Raw genomic sequence first — 22,224 nt, forward strand, 5'->3', positions numbered from 1 at the left:
TTTATTGGTATTTGTGGAGCCAAAAGCTATTTAAAAAGAAATGAGCAATAATGCTTACGATATATGTAGGTTTTATGTATTTGCAAAATCGAAGATAATTTTCACCTGGATTTCTCATCCAAAAACAATACTGGCTAATTAAAATAGAATTTGCATCAAAGCCACATATGCTAGAAAAGTCACATGACTGCAGGTGGTTCCTCGCTAATTGCTTTAATTCATATCAGACTCTTTTATGCGAGAAAACGCGAGTCATAATGATTTTTCATTTGTTCCACAGATGTCTGTATTTATAACCGCACTTTCATTAAGCGAGTCTCTGCCTCGTATAATTAGTTCCTTCCTGTACGCTGCTGTAAAAGTCTCATTAAAAAAGAGGCAGAAGTCACCTGATAACACTCTCCCTCTGTGTAATTAATGGTCTTACTCACGAGCCGCTGAGCTGACAATGAACCACCCGCTTCTGAACCACTCGCCCAGAGAGAGGCTGAAGTATCCGCTTGCGAGCCATCTGCTTTACTGTACGGGGGATCCAGTGTTGAATGTTTGATTTTACAAGTGAAAAAATATATATTTTAACTTATTATTGGTGTTTGCTTGTAGTCAAAACCACCTAAACCGAGACCTAGTCAAGGCCAAGACCAGTGTGCGTCGAGACCAAGACAAAACCGAGACTTTGAGGAATTGAGACCAAAACAAGACCAAGACCAGACCAGCACTCCTTAAATTAATCTAAAAAAATCCACATTTACTGCCTGAGAAATGTCTTATATGTAATAAATAAATACAATTAGAATAATTAGACACTATATAGAGCTGTTACCAATCAAATGAAATCACTAACAACAGAATTCATCTTTGCACTGCAGAATTTGCATCTGAATCTGTACAATTACAACTTCATAAATAATGTTGAGATTAATGTTTTAAAAATAAAATTCTGTTTATTGAACCTTTGTATAAAATCAATATCACGTTTATATTCATGCTCAAACCAAATCTCTTGCTCTACTGATTTTGCTCAAAGGGGACCTATCATGCCCCATTTTACAAGATATAAAATAAGTCTCTGATGTCCCCAAAGTGTGTATGTGGAGTTTCAGCTTAATTCTTAATTGGAAGGTAAAACTTTTTGGGGGTAAGCAAAAACGTCCCGTTTTTGTGCGTGTCCCTTTAAATGAAGGGGAGAGGGTGGAGCTTCAAGAGGGCGGAGCTTCAAGAGCTTGTTCTCCGGTATTCTCTCACGCACTGAAAATGTCAGAAACTGTCAGTAAGCTGTGTTCAGCCTTATATGTTCAAACCAGACTGACAATGATGGAGAGGCTCAAGAAGAAGTAACAACATGCAACAGGACGTTTCTGAATGGTTAATTGATTAATTTATGTAGTTGATGTGGAGTTAACTATCTTCAAGTCATCAATTAGCACGTTCCATCATGACAATCTATAAATCTCTGTACAGATGCTTGTGTGGGAACTGTTGTAAAATGCCTACAGACCCAGAGAATATATGCTGCATGGAGATAGAACAGGTATAGTTCGTTTAGTTTGATTACGGTTATACTGTAACTTATATTGTCATCTTGCTTTTATGACATGCTATTGCATTTGTGTTGCTGTATTGCAATAAAGGTGAAAAGACGGATACGACAGCTTGAGCAGACTCCCAAATGTATGAATGACCGTCCTAGACTAGAGCCTGTTTGTTTAAACGTGTATTCTCAACCCTCTTACAATGCGAGTAAATCACTCGCATATGCGACTAAATCTTTCACTCTGGTTGACTAAATAATGTATATCATTAGCCATTGGTGAATAAATTCTGACTGAGCGCTTGAGGGTTTCGCTCTCCGTCAAGCTATCTGTACTTGTATTTCAATTCATCTCAGTGGATGTGCAGGGTATTTGACGTACCGTAGACTCTAGTGAGAAGCTCGCCGTGGCGTGGAGTGCTGTTTCTCACACACATGCAAAGAGAGAGAGAGAGAGAGAGAGTATGTACATGTTACAGGATGTAAACGATATTCTTTGTTGTATTTTCTTGTGAAAAAACTTTCAAAACTTGAAAATGTGTACATTTGGAAATATTAAGCTTTTAAGAACAAGCAGAAGTTTGCAGGTTTCTCCGGTAGTGGGCAGGAACGGATTTCAGCATCAGTTTGAGTGAACGCTGACAGCGTGATTCATATTTATGAACCCAGCAACTGAAGAAACCACCACCACTCTTAAGTTTAGTTAAAATGAAAAATATACATTCATACATGGTTACCAAGTTTTAGTTCTAATTAACTCCACTAAAGTTCTATCATCAGTGCTTGATTATCATAATATATATAGTGTATCAGTCTGGCGAGTAAACAAAAAAATACTATATACATATACTAGCCAATGGCGAATCTACTGCCAAGGTGTGCGTAGAGGGTTGAATTCTCCTCAGAACACATGTAACATTTATAAATAAAAACAAACAAAAGCCAACAACAACAAACAATAAAACATTCATTAAAAAGTTAAAACGCAAGAGAGAACAGCTATGACTTTAAGCGGCACTGGAAGGTACTTAGTGTAAGGGACGATCTAGCCTCAAAAGGCAAGCTGTTCCATAATCTTGGGCCAGTGACAGCAAAAGCACAGTCACCTTTAGATCAAACTCTTGGGATCGGTAATAATACTTTATTTGTGAATCTCAGCATTAAATTTGAATTATATGGTTTAATAAGCTCAACCAAATATTCTGGCGCCATTCCATGCAATGCCTTGAAAACATATGTCAAGACCATGTATTGGATCCTGTAATGCACTGGTAGCCAGCCTAATGAGGATAACAGTGGGGTAACACGATCAGTATTCTTAGCCTTCATAAGCATTCTAGCAGCGACATTTTGCACTAGCTGGAGACGTGCAACATGATTCTGGCAGGTCCCGGAATAAATAACGTTACAATAGTCTAAATGGGAAAAGATAAAAGCATGGATGACTTTTTCTTAGTCACTAGTTAAAAGAAACTCTTTTAATTTGGCTATTGCCCTCTGATAAAAGAAACAATTCCGAACTATAGTTTTTATTTGTTTATTGAAGTGAGAAATCAAAAATGACTCGCAACTATACTCGGCCCTGTAGATAGCAAGCCCAAGGACCTAAGATAGCCTTATTAAAAACTGAACAAACAAAAAACATAATTTCTGTTTTACTGACATTCAACTGAACAGGATTGTCAGCCATCCAATCTTTTACTTCATCCAGACATCCCTTGTGGGACCACACTGGTGATAGGGACTGGATAAGAAAAACAATTACCAACCTTCACTGTAAAATATCTTTGGTCTAGATAAGATGCAAACCATGTAAAAACCGTACCTTGGATTTTGACAAACTGCTTTAGCCGCTGCTTTTATACCTTAAAACTCAAAAAAAAAAAAAATGTTTCCTGTGAAAAATATGGTAACATTTTACAATAAGGTTTCAATTGATAACTACATTTGTCAACATTCATTAATAATGAACTGTACTTATTCATATTTCTTAGTTATTTTCAACATTTACTAATACATTAATAAAATCAAAACTTGTTTTTGTTAACATTAGTTAATGCACTGTGAAGTAACATGAACAAACAATGAACAGCTGTATTTTTATTTACTAACATTAACAGAGATTAATAAATAATGTAAAAAATGTATTGCTCATAGTTAGTTCATGTTAGTTAATGCATTAATTAATGTTAACAAATGAAACCTTATTGTAAAGTGTTACCAAAAAAAGTCTTCATGCCTAATAGCTTGAATGTAGCTCTTCACCCGTGCTTCATTTACTATACGTGGTACCATGAATATGCAAATTAGCCCCACCTCCACTCACTCACACCAGCTCAGAGATCCACTTGGCCAACTTTACTGTAGTAAACGCTGCAGAATGGTATCGCTCTTTACAACGTTGGACACATAACGGTGATTAATATGATTAGCCTTTTGCTTGACTACGTTATGAAACAGCTAATATGTATGTATGGTATGTTACACAAACCATGTTCCCGTTCACCATCTAAGAGTCTTATAGCTGCCTTCTAAAAATCAGTATCCTTAGAAACATTTTGAACAACTTAGAATGTCAGTGGAGAAAGGTATAGTTCATCATAACATCATAATATACATAATTCACCTGCTATATTGCACAAAATGTGCACAATTTTTCATGTCAGGAGAATATATTGGGATAACCTGGCTTCTCTTGAGACTCCCCTGCTTCACACAGCATATTAATGATATGCTAAAGCCCGCCCGCACATTGACGATTGGTTACACTGTAGTTTGTGACGAAAGAAACACCGGCAATTTCCAACCACGTTTTTGAGACTGTCTTTGGTTCACTGCAGTTTTAAGGGGGAAATATTCAGCAATGGTGTTGACTTATGAATTTGCACATGGTTTGTCTTAAAGCATTTTAAAAACGCCACATAGACATATAAACAAAAAGAAGTAACAAAGAAGTAAAAACTTGATTTTCACCACAGGGGGACTTTAACAGAAGTACAAGCCTCACATTTCTGTATTAAAACCCTCCAGCACACCTGCCTGCTGCCGTAGACACTCTATAGATGTTAAGGTAAAAGGTATCCTGCAATATTCCGATTATTTATGCATGTTACTGTGCTGCAGGGTAATGCATGTGAGATTTTTCCAGCATTTCTCTTCAGCGAGGCAAACGAGATAAACTTCTCCCGTAATCTTCCACAGTCAGTATCTGTTAAATGTGCAGTAGATAAGGTTGACTCTACTCCACTGGCTCCAAACGCGTTTTCTGCCCCTCCATTTAAGACTCATAATGGTCTCACTCAGTGAGCCCGACCGGGTCTCATTCCCTGCTCAATTTTCACCCTCTAACAGGCAATCTCCTGATGTCTCCCACAGGTCTTCCAGCACAAACTCAATGCAGGATCTGAGTTGGAATCTGGGTTGCTCGGCTCCTCAGTCAAAACCTGCTCTTTCATTTCATATAATTTTGCACAATCCAAATATAGCTTCCACTTCTCACACTTCTCACACCTGTGAGCCTGTCCTGGGATTCGATGAGGATCAATCCAGAGTTCAAGTTTAGAAGTCCACACCCACTGAGTTTAAGAGATCAAATACTGTGCAAATACTTAAAAGATGTTGAAGTACTTACAAGATTAATTTATATATATAAATTACTTAATGGGCATACAAATAATGATCCATTTTCTACATATTTTTATGGCAGTTTCAGTATATGTATATGATACTGAATTTAATATTTTATATTACAGCAATGATATTTTGACTTGAAATGCTCCTTCATTTTCTTTATTCAGTGTATTTTTCTTTTTCTTGAAATATTAGCCGGACAGTTTTTGTGACAATCAGCCATGCACATTTTTCACTACAGTCTCTTTTTACTTACGTTTAAATACTAGAGTTGACATAAATAATCTTACCCAGGGCCAAAAAAGAAACTCAACCAAGCCTCGCAATTTACTCTCATTTCCATGATGCTTTATCAGGCGTGAAGCAGAAACACACTGATATGAGCCATGAGCATCTTTTAAAAATCCATGGAACATGTCTTTTTATTTTTCTAGGGGGAAAAAGGTTTAGAGTGGATACCAGGATGTTTGTCAAACTTTTAACCCTACATATGAGCAGTTCGAATAGAATAGAATAGAATAGAATAGAATAGAATAGAATAGAATAGAATAGAATAGAATAGAATAGAATAGAATAGAATAGAATAGAATAGAAGAAAAAAAAAGGCATGTTTCAGGCTAAATCGCTTTTCATTTTCTTTCTAGGTATGACACCATCACTAACCAGTGGGAGATTGTAGCTTCTTTGCCCAAACCTGTCCATTCTGCAGCAGCAACTGTCTGTGGAGGGAAGATCTATGTGTTTGGAGGGGTGAATGAGGCCGGTCGCTCTGCTGGAGTGCTTCAATCATATGTGCCTCAAACCAACACCTGGAGCTTTATTGAGTCGCCCATGATCGGTAAGAGCACTGCAGTTAATTACTGAGCCACCTGACTATGATGTTCACCTGCTGTCTTCTGTATTTTGTGTGTGTATATATATTTATATATATACTAGCGTTGAAAACTTTGGGGTCAGTATGATTTTTTTTTAAATACTTTCATTCAGCAAGGATGCTGTAAATTTATCAAACGTGGCAGTAATAATTGCTGTTCTTTTGAACATTGCCTACATAAAATATCCCCCCCAAAAATGTATCATAGTTTCTACAAAATTATGAAGGGATATCTTAAATGATTTTTTCAGCTGATTAGAATGGTCTTAAGGATCATGTGACACTGAAGACTGGAGTAATGATGCTGAAAGTTCAGCGTTGCATCACAGGAAATCATAAAATATGTTGAAAGAGAAAACAATTATTTTAAATTGTTATAATATTTCATAATATTACCTCTGGTCGGATGGTGCCAGCAGCAATATTTCATAATATTACTTCTGGCTGGATGGTGCCAGCAGCATGCTATGTGCTGTGTCAGATGGTTCAAGAGACAGCACATCCAGATCCAACAGATCGCTCAAACCGGAATTGATACTTCAATCAATTTCCAGATTCTTCAGTAAGAAATGAAGAACATGAAAGAGCTATGCCTTTTTCGAATTCCTCAGCCAGCTCGACCTGCGATCCTCACGACATCAACCTCCACTGAGCCGCGATGCACACATGCTTGTCTCTCAACTCTCTAAAATGAAGTCCAGCGTGAACGGAGCTTCCTCACTCAAAATGGGCACATTCAGAACCCTCAAGAACTGAACGTGCATGCTCCTCACCCAAACATCAGATGCACAGATCATGTGTCTCCTCCAATGTAAAAAAAAAAAAAAACTGGGACATGGAGGCACACCTGAAACGATTGTCTGAGTTTTTCATACTAAATCGTCCCCCGGTAGTTAAAACTGTTCCGGCCAATAATGGCCCAGATCCGGCTGGCCGGAAGAAATAACTCGGCTCGGTTGTATTTGCCAGACTCAGGATGGATTGAATAATTAGTTTTTCCACAAAATTACATTGTTGCCTTAAAATCCTTAAGATGGCATCTACTTAAAAAAATAATAATAAAAGAAACCAAACTAAAACTACCTAACATTAACATACAGCTTTATAAGAACTACCAAAATGTTTAATGAAAAAGAAAACTTAAGGAGCCTCCTCAAGTAAGCGTACCCTAAAAGATGGACAGATTATTGACAGAAAGAGAGATGAAAAAAGGGGAAAAGACAATGGCACTTATGGTTAGTCAGATAGATCACCGAAATCTCACACTGATAACATTTACTCTTGTAAATGTTGATATTTGGAAAATACCTTATAGTGCCCCTATTATGGTTTTTCGAATATTCCCTTTCATGCAGAGTGTAATATAGCTGTTTGCGAACATAACCGATCTGAAAAGTTAAAAGTGTACAATAAATAAAGTTATTGTCTCCCAATAGAGAGAATCGACTTTACGAGTCACTTGGGTTTCGAATCCTACTCCTTTACGTTACATCAGTTACATTATGTTACATCAGTCATTCACGTTAGAGCTTGGCTAACGTATGCACCATTATTGATGCAGTTCCTGCATGTTCACCGCAATAAATTTGAATTATACACATCGGTTTGTTGATGGACATACACTTGTTAATGCTGATGGTGAAGAATTACAGTTGAAACATCTCATAATGTACCTCAAACTGAGTAGCGTATCTCTTTAAGTCGTCCTTGCGATGGAGGTTGGGGGTTGAATAACTAGTTCTTCGAATGTTTCATCTTCAGACTCGAGCTCAGATTGATATGGTAAAATCAACGTCATCGTTTGTTACTGTCTTTAGTTTATGGTGTACAATCGCTAAGCTGTAGGAAGCCTCCAGATGGAGCTGAAGTTAAAGGTTGTATCAGCGATTTCAGGCCCAAACATAAATGATCACATTCATCTAATCTTTCCTAACGATCCGCTAGCTGCCCGCCCCATAAGCATGCCGTCAAAAAAAGCGTCTCTGTAGGCAGCCTAGGCTCTGAGATCTGCACACAAAAACAGTTGGTTTCACCACCACTCAAAACCAAAATAAATAGTGTTCCAACCAATCAGCTATTTATTTTGGTTTTGATACAACCTTTAAGTTATGGTAAAGGGCAATTTTGTTTCCGACACGCGCTGTACGCGGAATCACAACAGACTGAGCTGTCTGGACAATCAGAGCAGAGCAGACTCTCGGAAAGGAGGGATTTAGAGAGACTGATTCATCAGACGAGTCGGTTGAGAATCAATGAAAAATGTGGTGATGTGCAAAAATTTAAGAAAATTAAAATGAGAACGTTTTTTTTACCTTTGATGCATGTAAACCTGTTGTAGGAGACTTCAAAAACTAAATTAGGTGACTTTAAAATAGCATAATAGGGGCACTTTAATTTGTTTGCTTTTTGGCCTGCTCTTTTATTTCCCCATCTCTGTCCGAAGCGAGCTGCAAGCCATCTTTTGATGAACGTTTCAATCTCTGTATCCGATGCACTGGCAGTACTTGCATTTCTTTGCACTGATAAAAAAAAAAAAAAAAGAAAAAAAAAAAAAAAGATCAGTCGCAATATAGACTTTTACAAATCTTTCAACATCAACAAAAGCCATATTTACAATGCAAAGGTGGAACAAAAGTTGCATCTGATATGGCATTTATGCTTATTTACACAGACTATGCTGCAATATCATCATAAAATCAATATTGTTGATTATTGCTTTACTGTCGATTAATAGATTGCTTCTGTGGTGGGAAAAAAGCATGTCATATTCTGGCTACAGACGAAGCAATAAGAACAGTTTATGAATTTATTAGAAAATTAAGACTTCACATTGGTTAGTTTACTAGCTGGTGTCCTGCAGAGTTTAGCTCCAACCAGCTCCAGAACACCTGCCTGGAAGTTTTTAGTAGACTTTGATTAGCTGATTCAGTTAGGGTTGGAGCTAGGGTTGGGTTGGAGCTAAATTCTAGCACTATGTCAGCCAACTCATGATTATAATTTCATTATAAACATTACTTCGATATTTTATGTGTAGTACTGTTAATACATTTTTTATTAGATGTCGCAGTTAAAAATTTAGTTCGTTAAGAAAAAAGAGAATGTGGGAAAAAAATGAAAAAACATTGACAGGGAAAGGATATTATGTTTATGTTTAAGTTTAAGGGTCATTGCTACATACAATTTACCACATTGTCAAAAGAGACCCACCCCCAGCACCTAAACTGGCCCGGGTCTGTATGGACATAATTCACCCAAAATCAGACCAGCCCTTCCCATACACAAAAGAAATATATTTTCTGGATATGTTTTGGAATATATGCACATATTTGAAATTGGCCCAATAAATATATTTCATACTTATATTTCATATATTTTTGTTATATTTCAGAATATATTTCAATGTATTTTTTTCTGTACGGGTCCCCAAAAGTGTCAAAAATATATGTGGCATATATTCCAAATACATTGAAATATATTCTGAAATATAACAAAAATATATGAAATATAAGTATGAAATATATTTATTGGGCCAATTTCAAATATTTGCATATATTCCAAAACATATCCAGAAAATATATTTCAAATATATTTCTTTTGTGTATGGGTTATGGTCCGTAATCAGGCCGAATGTGGCTAAATGTGCCGTATATCAGTGCAAATCAGGCCAAATCTGTACATCCAAAGCCAATTCTGGCATCCATCACTGAGCCAGAGCTGGCTCACTTCTGGTGAGCCGCTGCCAGAACACGGCCGAGTGAGGCGACACTCAGCCACAATTGGCCCGATTGCGCTGGCTACCTGGGTCTTCACATACGCTACTTCAAACAAAAGGCTCCTAAAGACAAAAAAGCTAATGACATAAATTGCAGGCACCCTCTTATACTCATAGGTGCATCAGTAGAGACTTCATTACCTGTCGTCAGCCAATAAAATTGTCGTGTTTACACGTGCTTCAGACACCGGTCACGCTTTATTTGTTATATTTATTATACTTTATTATACTTTATTTTTGATCAAATAAATGCAGCCTTGGTGAGTATGAGAGACTTCTTTCAAAAACCATTTAAAAATCGTAATTCTTATTTTTGAAGGGAATATATACAAATAAAATGTGCAGAAATATATTTTTACATCAGGTCCCACATCAGATACATTTCATGTCTAAAGTTTTTCGTTAGACAGTGTTGAAACTATGAGAAAATAACTTCATGGAATTTCAGTAGAAGTTGACTTCATTAGTATTTGGCATTTTGACACGCTCCAGAGATATTGAGGTTGTGGGTAGAGGGTGGAAGGAACTTTTTTTTTTTACCTGTAACTCGGTGGCAAATGCAGCCCTGAGGGACACACAGCGAGTGCAGGACTGAGGCGTTTCACTATAGCTAGAAAGCAAGCATTTCCCCATTAGTGCAGAAATAAGTGTGGATTTAAAAAAGACACAATGCCATGAAACCAGCTTTATCTGCCATTTTTAGTCAGTAAAATAAGTTATTTTTGATATCCACCTGACTGCTGCATGAAATATCTTTTTCAGAGACAATAAGAAGACACTTGACGTTTAATATACGCCTAAAACTTCAAATTAAAATGAGTTTAAAAGTCTTAAAATGTGAGTTTGATCAAATTTAAGATCATAAAAAGTCTTAAATATCTTAAATGGTATAACATAAATCTTAATAATAATAATAATAATAATATTCAAAAGAATATGATTGAAATAAACATGAGCACAAAGTAAAAACGTGAAGCTGTTCTGCGTTCTAGTCAAGTCAAGTCATCTTCATTTATATAGTGCTTTTAACAATGTAGATTGTTCCAAAGCAGCTTTACATTGATAATAGGAAATTAAAGTAAAGTGTTTTGGCTTTATAGCAGCTCTAGAATAAAGTTATTGTCCAGCTAAAGTTAGTTTGATTGATTTACTTCCGTCGCAACGATCATTAGTTATTAGCTAACACGACACCGTTTTAACAGAAAACTCTTAAGTTCTTTCTGCGCAAACTTCAAAAACGCGAACCAGTGAGAACGCAGATGGCGTGCACATGCGTATTACGAGTTCAGTCTATAGGTATGTGCGTTTGAATATATGTGCGCAGGCGTGTAGTCCTTCCCTACAAATCAACCCTCAACAAACTACTTGTCTGGCCTTAAAATTAATAATACAGAATTTGTATCGTTTCCACGTAGCCACGCGAACCGGAATTATCCCGACAACGTTTTATCTGTACAGAGGTAAAGGGAGGGGAGGGAGGCCTTCACAGGGAAGAGCCTAGTTGACATTTCAGGACTGCGTTGTCGTCGCATCCAGGCGCAGGTCCTTCATCAGATCTGGATACAGCCTGGATACGGCGGACTGCAGTAAACCTCGGGATAAACAGAGAGACTGATATTAGCGTAGACACCATTCTTCTTATGATGTAACGAGTACATCAGGATTTATGGGAAGTGTTCCCGGTTCTGGCTGACCTAATCTATGCAGCCTAACATTGAATTATAAAAGTCTATAATGTGTTATGTGTATGCTAGGTCAAAGAGATGTGTTTTAAAGCTGAACTCGGCAACTCTAGCGAACTCTAGTCACTTCTTCGCTGATTTTCCCTTTTGTTGTCGCATGTTTTCCCCACGAGCTCCCCCTATAGCTGTGGGGGTGCTTATATATAACAACACTGTCGTAAGAAACTCACTTGCGGCGGCCTCCTCCCCCTCTCTACCGCTGCTCATGTGCGTTTGTTTTGATCGGAGCAAGCCAACTGTATCGTGTGGAGCTATGTCTACCGAGGTGGGTAATCATTATACATGTGCGTGTGTTTATGTTGAATTGCCGTAAAGCAATTCGTGTTTCGCGCTCGTTCTCGTTCTTGTTCTCGCTTCTCACGAGACTTCCAATTTCTATCTTGCCGGGACGGTAGTCCCAAAGTTGCAAGGTTGGTTTTCCGCCTGGGAACGCTGGGGGGAGCAGGGAAAGTCACCAATATCACTAGAACAGGTTGTTTAACCATCCAAATGATTTCTAGACAGTTTTATTAAGTTAAAAAAGTTACCAAGTTCTCCTTTAAGTCTAGCTTTGACCTGACAGAGTGTGTCTGCTTCCCAGACAATGTTAGGAAGACTGTTCCAAAGTTTTGGTGCTAAATAGGAAAAGGATCTACCGCCAGCAGTTGATTTTGATATTCGAGGTATTATCAACTGGCCGGAATTTTGAGATCGCAATAGACGTGAAGGACTATAATGCGTTAAGAGTTCGCTCAAGTACTGCGGAGCTAAACCATTTAGTGCTTTGTAAGTAATCAGCAATATTTAAAAATGTATACGATGTTTAATAGAGAGCCAGTGCAGTGTTGACAGAACTGGGCTAATATGGTCATACTTCCTGGTTCTGGTAAGAACTCGAGCTGCTGCGTTTTGGACCAGCTGTAATTTGTTTATTAAGCGTGCAGGGCAATCACCCATAATAGCATTACAATAATCTTGCCTTGATGTCATGAACGCATGGACTAATTGTTCTGCATTTGTCAATGAGAGCATATGACGTAATTTAGATATATTTTTAAGATGGAAAAATGCGGTTTTACAGATACTAGACACGTGACTTTCAAATGAAAGATTGGTATCAAAGAGCACACCCAGGTTCCTAACCGACGACGAAGATTTGACAGAGCAGACATCAAGTGTTAGACAGTATTCTAGATACACGGATTATCTGTTAAATACACAGAGCTTTACTGTATATTGTCTCTGCTAACATTAAGCGCTCTGATAATGAAAACTTGAGCTTATAACTAGTTTCTTGTGGCATGCATGTCTTCATCAGTTTCCTGACCATTATCCTCATTATTGGCTGATCTGGCACTTGGCAGATGTCTGATGAAAGGATCACACTTATGGACTGCTCGTATTTTTAGTCATGTGTTATGCTTTTTCTCTAGAATTCATCTTGAGGAGCATCTTGGTCCATTTTTAGATGTGAACGGGTCCCTGCAAGTTCTACATTGTCGCCATTTCAGAGCAGTTTGCAGTCCATGAATTTATGCTAAGTGATTGCTTATTGATCTACTGTTGATGAATTATGTTTATTGTACGGTGTTTCTATTGTAGTATGTTGTTGATAGTTATAAGAGTGCATATTTTATCTCCCTCATATGTTAGAATTAGCAGCTGGAAGTGGTATAGTGCAGACATTTCAAAATAAAAGTCCCGGTGTATTTTGAGCTTGTTTACATAAAAAAAAAAAAAAAAAATCATTCAATATGTAAATTTTACTAGTAAAATGGCACAGTAATATGTTGTTCTTTAAACACATTATTTTTGTATCTGCAAACTGCAGTATCGGTTGTCCAGTAGAGATGCGCGGTTGGCGGTTACAGCCGCGGACTCCGCGGATTGGGCGGATGACGTGACGAAAAATAATATTTTAATTAAATTCGGGCGGGTGGCGGGCGGTTGAACCAATCAAATGAAAAATATATGTATACACAAATCAACGGATGGCGGGCGGGTGCGGTTTTGAAAATTGGTCAAAAACGTTGGTGCGGCTGGATGGCGGACGGATGATGATTTTTGTGATGCGGTTGCGGATGAAATAATAGCCCATAGAGATGCGCGGTTGGCGGTTACAGCCGCGGACTCCGCGGATAAACCGCGGATTGGGCGGATGACGTGACGAAAAATAATATTTTAATTAAATTCGGGCGGGTGGCGGGCGGTTGAACCAATCAAATGAAAAATATATGTATACACAAATCAACGGATGGCGGGCGGGTGCGGTTTTGAAAATTGGTCAAAAACGTTGGTGCGGCTGGATGGCGGACGGATGATGATTTTTGTGATGCGGTTGCGGATGAAATAATAGCCCATAGAGATGCGCGGTTGGCGGTTACAGCCGCGGACTCCGCGGATAAACCGCGGATTGGGCGGATGACGTGACGAAAAATAATATTTTAATTAAATTCGGGCGGGTGGCGGGCGGTTGAACCAATCAAATGAAAAATATATGTATACACAAATCAACGGATGGCGGGCGGGTGCAGTTTTGAAAATTGGTCAAAAACGTTGGTGCGGCTGGATGGCAGACGGATGATGATTTTTGTGATGCGGTTGCGGATGAAATAATAGCCCATCCGCGCATCTCTAATAGCCCATCCGCGCATCTCTATTGTCCAGTATCAATTTCAGTGTCAGTAAGTTTATCTATAGATTTGTAAAGCTACTGTAGTGCTCGATTTTTCTTGCCACATGCATCAGATAGTTAATGAATAATCAAGGCCACTTTAAGGCGAATTGTAGGCATTTATTTTCTAGTCATGCACGTACAACTTGTGTCTGCTTGTATTGGGCTAGTTTGAAATTTCGAAAAGTGTATGTTTTGTCCAGCTAATGAGCACGTGTGTTCTTTTAAAGCAATGCAACCCGGCAAGTCATTTGACGGCGGCAGCGTTTTGCAGCAACAAATTGACCAGAAGTTGTATGTTTTTAATGAGATTGTCAATGAGAAGACTTTACTGTATATTGTCTCTGCTAACATAAAGCGCTCTGATAATGAAAACTTGAGCTTATAACTAGTTTCTTGTGGCATGCATGTCTTCAACAGTTTCCTGACCATTATCCTCTTTCCTCATTATTGGCTGATCTGGCACCTGGCAGACGACTGATGAAAGGATCACACTTATGGACTGCTCGTATTTTTAGTCATGTGTTATGCTTTTTCTCTAGAATTCATCTTGAGGAGCATCTTGGTCCATTTTTAGATGTGAACGGGTCCCTGCAAGTCCAAAATTCAGTTTTAGCATGAAAAGTCATACAAAAGTCTTAATTATCATTTTAAGAGGTCTTAAATTTGATTATAAAACTTTCTGTTTCTATTTTAATAGATGGTTATAAGAGTCCATATTTTATCTCCCTCATATTTTAAACTAGCAGCTGGGAGTGGAAAATCAAAGACCTTTCAAAATAAGAGTCAATACATTTTACTAGTATCGGCACAATACCTTTTTTATAGCCATTCTTTGAACACATTGTTATTGTATCGGCAAACTCCAATATTGTTCAACCTCTAATTTGTATTGATGTACGTATTTGTACATAAATCAATTGCAGTGCATATGTACATATTGTATTTTAAATTTGCAGTTACTGATATAACTTTGTTGAATATGTGCCTGTTTATTTAAAGTCAAAGAATCTGAGATGCATGATTTATTTTGAGATTGTATGGATTTGTTCTGCATGAGCATACAGTATTGTATTTGTGCAGTTTTTATAAAGTCTCAAATTGAAGTTATAAACTCTGCAGATACCCTACTTTGTGTGAGGTAAAAGCATGCAGATAAATTCTGTTTAGCAATGTAATTATCTAGTGCGGTATAATGTTTCACGAGGTTCATTTAGAAATTCTTCAATGCAACTCCTACACTATATTGCAAGTCTTATGTCATATCGTGCTGTGTGTGAGGAACGGACCGAATTAAGTTGTTATTTAGAACATATATTTTATGGCATAGTCTTTTCAAAAATGTCTTATATAGTTCTTTTGTGCACTGCATTATTGTGTTTTTTTATCTTGTTTCTGCTATGAAAATAGCATAGAAACAAACAAAAAGTAATAATTTGCTGATCATTTTCCCTGTTGTAGCTCTCAGTGATTTTATAAAGCATGCGAACTACTTTTATGGTGCTTTTTTTTAATATATATATATTTTTTATGTTCTTTTCTGAGCTGGAAAGGCATCATACGGGTTGCTCTTCATAGCTTCTGTATGATTTTCCTTTTTAGTTCCACAAAAGAAAAAACAGCATACAGGTTCAGAACTCTCAGTTTTACTCTATCAGTAATGATAGAGTTGTCATTTTTGGAAAGTCAACTATTCCTTTTTGCATTGAACCAGATCAGTGGAACGTGAATAACATTTTGCTGTCTGACATGCCACTTGAGACTCCTTCAAAAGGTTCAGATATTGAAATTAGAGTTCGGTTATGGCGTTTGTATCAGCGAAAGGGAGATATGAATGCTTCTGACATTCAACTCTGCAGCCGACAGCAAACATTCACTCGCACACATGTGACTTTAAAAACACTTTTGTGACCCACTGGGTCAATCATGTACGTTCATGTAGCCAAAGAGCGTTTAGAGCAGGTGACTTAAAGTTCAGAGAAGGCAACTGACATCATCTCTCGTCGAGAGCCGGTCTCGAAAGGCCAGCTGCATGTGAGAAGGAACATGATATTTTGATTATTGTGAAGGGCTTGAGTGATCTGGAAAGGTCGGTGTAGATGTCAAGTGTTGCAGGTATTCTTGCACCAGCGGATAATGAACTGTTGAGGGTTTCGGTCAGTAACGTCATCTCAGCCTGGGCGCTTATTGATTTTGATGTTGCCATGGACTGTGAGGCTCTTATTGATTTTTATATCACTATGGACATAGTGGCGCAGGGATCATATGTTTATTGCAGCCGTGTTTGTGTAAGAACCAGCAAAGGCTCAAATACAAAGCTCCTCAGTCTTCATTGTCTTGTTATTTGGCTTCCTCCTCAATCGATAAAGCCATGGAAACGGTCAACAGTAATAAAGCAACTAAAACCACTATGTAGCATATTAAAATGGCCTAGTAATTGTAGCGTAGGACAGTAAAGCCTAGAGTAGAAGATGTGGGCAGGTAGCAAAAAGTTTGCTGGTTCAAACCCAATTAAGACTGATCGCAGTTGTACCCTTGATCAAGACTTTTAACCCCGTAGGTATTATTAAGTGTCTGCTATATTTGACCAAAAGTCTGGAATCCGGCCGTTAATATTTCACATTGTGACGTAGGCGTTTGAGGAAATAATATCTGGACTTCGATCGAGGTGTTTTAGGCTGGACTGGATCTGTGTTCTCTGTTAGAATACATCTATTTGTGGAAGACTGAGCTTTGTAACTTTGCAGATCGTTTACATGCATAAACAGATTCATTACACACTAAAGGAAAAGGAAAACATTAAAAAGCATCATATGACCACTTTAATTAATTGATTAAAAGTGACTTGTGTAATGTACAAAAGATTTCTATTGCAAATAAATACTGTTCTTTTGAACTTTCTATTCACCAAAGAATCCTTTAACATAAATATTAAGCAACTGTTTTCAACATTGATAAAAACAAGAAAGAAAATTAGCATTTTATTGAATGGTAGTGTAAATGTATGCGTGAATAAAGTTATAGTGTACATAGATATTTATAGAAATCGACATTTTAATTAAAATTGTGCCTCAAAAACTTTTAAACGATTAAATACACAATGATTAATACAATTTCCATGCATTGTAAGAAAATATTAAATCTTTCCCAGCCATTGACGGAAATTTCTGACTTTCACTGTTGTCAAGTCAAGTCACCTTTATTTATATAGCGCTTTTTTACAATATACATTGTTTCAAAGCAGCTTTACAGTGATAACAGGAAAATAATGCAACTAAGTTTGTTTCTGCTGTACAGCAGATTTAGAAGAAAATAGCATCCTGCAGCTTTCACTGTTGTGCGGTAGGGGGTGCTATTACACATCTTCTGAAAGAGTACTGTATCTCCTGATCAAAAACACAGGTGAAGAAGCAGAAACAAGCAATATTATATGTTAGCAAGATGCATATGTAAAATAACGTGATCATTAACATTAAACATTAAGCATATAAATCAAAACTGCCTAATGATACCGAATGAAATGTCGACCCAGGATGAGCTATAGGACTGTGAAACTTTTGGGGGTATTTGGGACTCTATCTACTCCATCTATGTTTTGATCATCGTTCTGAATCCAATCTTGATGTAGTCTTTGACAAAAACATACATCAAAATATTTTAGGCCCATGCAAATTTTGTGAAAATTATCAAAAATGCTGGCGGTGCCTGGCAACTTCTTAAAAAAAACTCTGGTAGGGAAAGAATTAAATAAAACAATGCAAAAGATCTTGAATAGTGAATTTTGTCTTATCTAACTTGCAAATTTGTAACACTTGTTTTGAATTTGTTGTTATTGTTAGATATTTTAACTGGAAATATGTTTGGGTGGTCTAGTTTTACTCAGTGAACACTGAAAAACTGTAAGATCTGCCATGGAGACGCTTCATATCAATGATTTGGTCAGTCGACAGTAAGAGTATCATCTCTCAGTTGACAGTCAGTGATCTGTCTAATCTTCCCATTTGCAGTTTTTCATCTCTTCGTCTTAACGGCAGGGGACGGCATTGTCACCGACACCATCTGTGAATGACAACACCTTCCCCCCGCTGGCATGCTTATTGTGTTTGACAGGCCAGAAAATGCAGTGGGACACGCTCACTCTGCACTATATTGTGTATTGTGTTTAACATGTAAATATTCCAACCATGGCGAAGAGCCGCCCGTGGCCATGACACGCATCAGGATGAAGATCTTTGGTGTTTTGTCCACATTTATGGAAGTATGAAACTTTGTTTAACTGTAAAAGGACTGCCGCTGTTTGTTTTGAGATATTCTTTCAAGAGCCCCATTTATTAGTTGCCACATCACTGAGGATGGCAGATTGACACTTCAATGCCCAGCAGGAGACAGCAGACGAGAGTTGAACACACATGCACACACTGTGTTGGGGGGGTGCTGAAAACCATTCTCAAATATGTGCGGTCAAGCGGAGAGCTGGATGCCAAAAGGAGATTAAATCAAGAAACACAGAAAAGATTCAGAACTTGAGAAACTTAGTAGGGTGAATTTCATTAAAACATCTCTTGGTCACATTTAACCCAGTTTAAAAGTTAACTGCTGGCCACTTTATTCGGTGCACCTTGCTAATACCGGGTTGGGTCCCCTTTTGCCTTCAGAACTGCCTTAATTCTTCATGGCATAGATTTAACAAGGTGCTAGAAACATTTCTCAGAGATTTTGGTCCATATTGACATAATAGCATCAGATTTTGCTGCAGATTTGTCAGCTGCACATGCAAATCTCTTGTTCCACCACATCCAAAAGGTGCACTATTGGATTGAGATCTGGTGACTGTGTCATTTGAGTATAGTCAACTCATTGTCATGTTCAAGAAACCAGTTTGAGATGACATGAGCTTTGTGACATGGCACATTATCCTGCTGGAAGTAGCCATCAGAAGACGGGTACACTGGGGTCATACTCAGGTAGGTTGTGGCATTTAAACGTTGCTCAGTTGGTACTAAGGGGCCCAAAGTGTGCCAAGAAAATTTTCTCCACACTATTACACCAACAGTAGCCTGAACTAGTAATACAAGGGAGGATGGGTCCATTTTTACACCAAATTTTAACCCTACCATCTGAATGTCTACGCAGAAATTGAGACTCATCAGACCAGCCAGCACTTCTCCAGTATTCTATTGTCCAATCTTATTGAGGCAGTGTGAATTGTAGCCTCAGTTTCCTGTTCTCAGCTGACAGGGGGAGAACAAGTATTTGATACACTGCCGATTTTGCAGGTTTTCCTACTTACAAAGCATGTAGAGATCTGTAAGCATAGGTACACTTCAACTGTGAGAGATGGAATCTAAAACAAAAATCCAGAAAATCACATTGTATGTTTTTTAAATAATTAATTTGCGTTTTACTGCATGACATAAGTATTTGATCACCTACCAACCAGTAAGAATTCCGGCTCTCACAGACCTGTTAGTTTTTCTTTAAGAAGCCCTCCTGTTCTCCACTCATTACCTGTATTAACTGCACCTGTTTGATCTTGTTACCTGTATAAAAGACACCTGTCCACACACTCTAAAAGACACCTGTCCACACACTCAATCAAACAGACTCCAACCTCTCCACAATGGCCAAGACCAAAGAGCTGTGTAAGGACATCAGGGATAAAATTGTAGACCTGCACAAGGCTGGGATGGGCTACCCAGCTTAGTGAGAAGGCAACAACTGTTGGCGCAATTATTAGAAAATGGAAGAAGTTCAAGATGACGGTCAATCTCCCTCGGTCTGGGGCACCATGCAAGATCTCACCTCGTGGGGCATCAATGATCATGAGGAACCTTTTCTGCAAAGGGGACAGTACGACTGCACCGTATTGAGGGGAGGATGGATGGGGCCATGTATCGCGAGATCTTGGCCAACAACCTCTTTCCCTCAGTAAGAGCATTGAAGATGGGTCGTGGCTGGGTCTTCCAGCATGACAACGACCCGAAACACACAGCCAGGGCAACTAAGGAGTGTCTCCGTAAGAAGCATCTCAAGGTCCTGGAGTGGCCTAGCCAGTCTCCAGACATGAACCCAATAGAAAATCTTTGGAGGGAGCTGAAAGTCCGTATTGCCCAGCGACAGCCCCAAAACCTGAAGGATCTGGAGAAGGTCTGTATGGAGGAGTGGGCCAAAATCCCTGGTGCAGTGTGTGCAAACCTGGTGAAAAACTACAGGAAACGTTTGACCTCTGTAATAGCAAACAAAGGCTACTGTACCAAATATTAACATTGATTTTCTCAGGTGTTCAAATACTTATTTGCAGCTGTATCATACAAATAAATAGTTAAAAAATCATACATTGTGATTTCTGGATTTTTTTTTTTTTTAGATTATGTCTCTCACAGTGGACATGCACCTACGATGACAATTTCAGATCCCTCCATGATTTCTAAGTGGGAGAACTTGCAAAATAGCAGGGTGTTCAAATACTTATTTTCCTCACTGTATATACATATATATATATATATATATATATATATATATATATATACACACATATATATATATACAGTGCTATGCATAAGTTTAGACACCCATGCTAAAGTTGACTAAAAAGAGGAATAAAAAATCATATTTTGCAAATTTAACTTAATGCCTTATTTTAAAAAATTAGGAAAAATCCAACCTTTAAGGACACCAATTTTCTTTGTGAATGAATAATGTATCGTAAATAAATAAATGTTCTTCCTTAAAAAACAGGGTGCATAAGTTTGGGCACCACTATGTTAAATTCCCATAGAGGCAGGCAGATTTTTTTTTTTAAGTATTTTTTTTTTTTTTTTTTTTTAGGATACTATGCATCCTGATAAAGTTCCCTTGGCCTTTGGAATTAAAATAGCCCCACATCATCACATAGCCTTCACCATACCTAGAGATTGGCATGGAGTACTTTCCATAAGATCATCTCTCAATGCAAATCAAACTAGCTATTAGGCTAACTGAAATAAAACCATGCCAATCTCTAGGTATGGTGAAGGCTATGTGATGATGTGGGGCTATTTTAATTCCAAAGGCCAAGGGAACTTTATCAGGATGCATAGTATCCTAAAAAAAATAAATAAAAAATACTTAAAAATAAAAATCTGCCTGCCTCTATGGGAATTTAACATAGTGGTGCCCAAACTTATGCACCCTGTTTTTTAAGGAAGAACATTTATTTATTTACGATACATTATTCATTCACAAAGAAAATTGGTGTCCTTAAAGGTTGGATTTTTCCTAATTTTTTAAAATAAGGCATTAAGTTAAATTTGCAAAATATGATTTTTTATTCCTCTTTTTAGTCAACTTTAGCATGGTTGCCTAAACTTATGCATAGCACTGTATATATATATATATATATATACACATATATATATATATATATATATATATATATATATATATGTATGTATGTATGTATGTATGTATATATGTGTATACACATATGTATGTATATACACACACACATATATATATATATATATGTATACATATACTGTACATATACATATATATATAAAAAATAAATCAATAAATAAATCGAAATTCTTTACATTTTTATATATATATATATATATATATATATATATATATATATAAATGTAACGAATTTCGATTTATTTATTGATTTATTTTTATTGTGGGCTAAAACATGACCGGGTTCTTAACAGGTTTTTGTGAGATTTACCCTTGGACTGTGGTAATCTCCTCGTATTTGTCTTGTACTTAGGGCACTGCTTAGCTTTGATAGATTAAGTGAGATCAAATATTTCTCTTGTTTAGTTTTCAGTATTTCTCATGGATCTGCATGCACGCTTCTATTTCTGATTTTCTATTTGTTAACCTTCCCTCCACCTTTCTCTGTTTTTTTTACATTATCCGTAATATCTTTTCTTCCCGGGAGGTCTCACTCCAAATCTGAAAGGCCCAAGATTTAATTAGCTCAATGTTCTCGCGTCTCTCTTCAGCAGCTGAGGTTGATGTCACAGATGCTGGGTTGAA

The 22,224-nt window shown here is 37.5% G+C and overlaps 1 protein-coding gene across 1 annotated transcript in view; it reads left to right on the forward strand.

The window, feature by feature from the left end:
• Positions 1-22,224, forward strand: part of LOC311281147 (kelch-like protein 29) — a 176,887-nt gene that overhangs the window by 144,867 nt on the left and 9,796 nt on the right. Inside the window, exon 12 of the mRNA XM_084393871.1 lies at positions 5,806-5,999. Coding sequence (XP_084249997.1) covers positions 5,806-5,999 — 194 coding nt within the window. The remainder of the gene's footprint in view (positions 1-5,805; positions 6,000-22,224) is intronic.

This window comes from Rutilus rutilus, assembly GCF_951802725.1.
Source record: "Rutilus rutilus genome assembly, chromosome: 21".
Lineage (NCBI taxonomy): Eukaryota > Metazoa > Chordata > Actinopteri > Cypriniformes > Leuciscidae > Rutilus > Rutilus rutilus.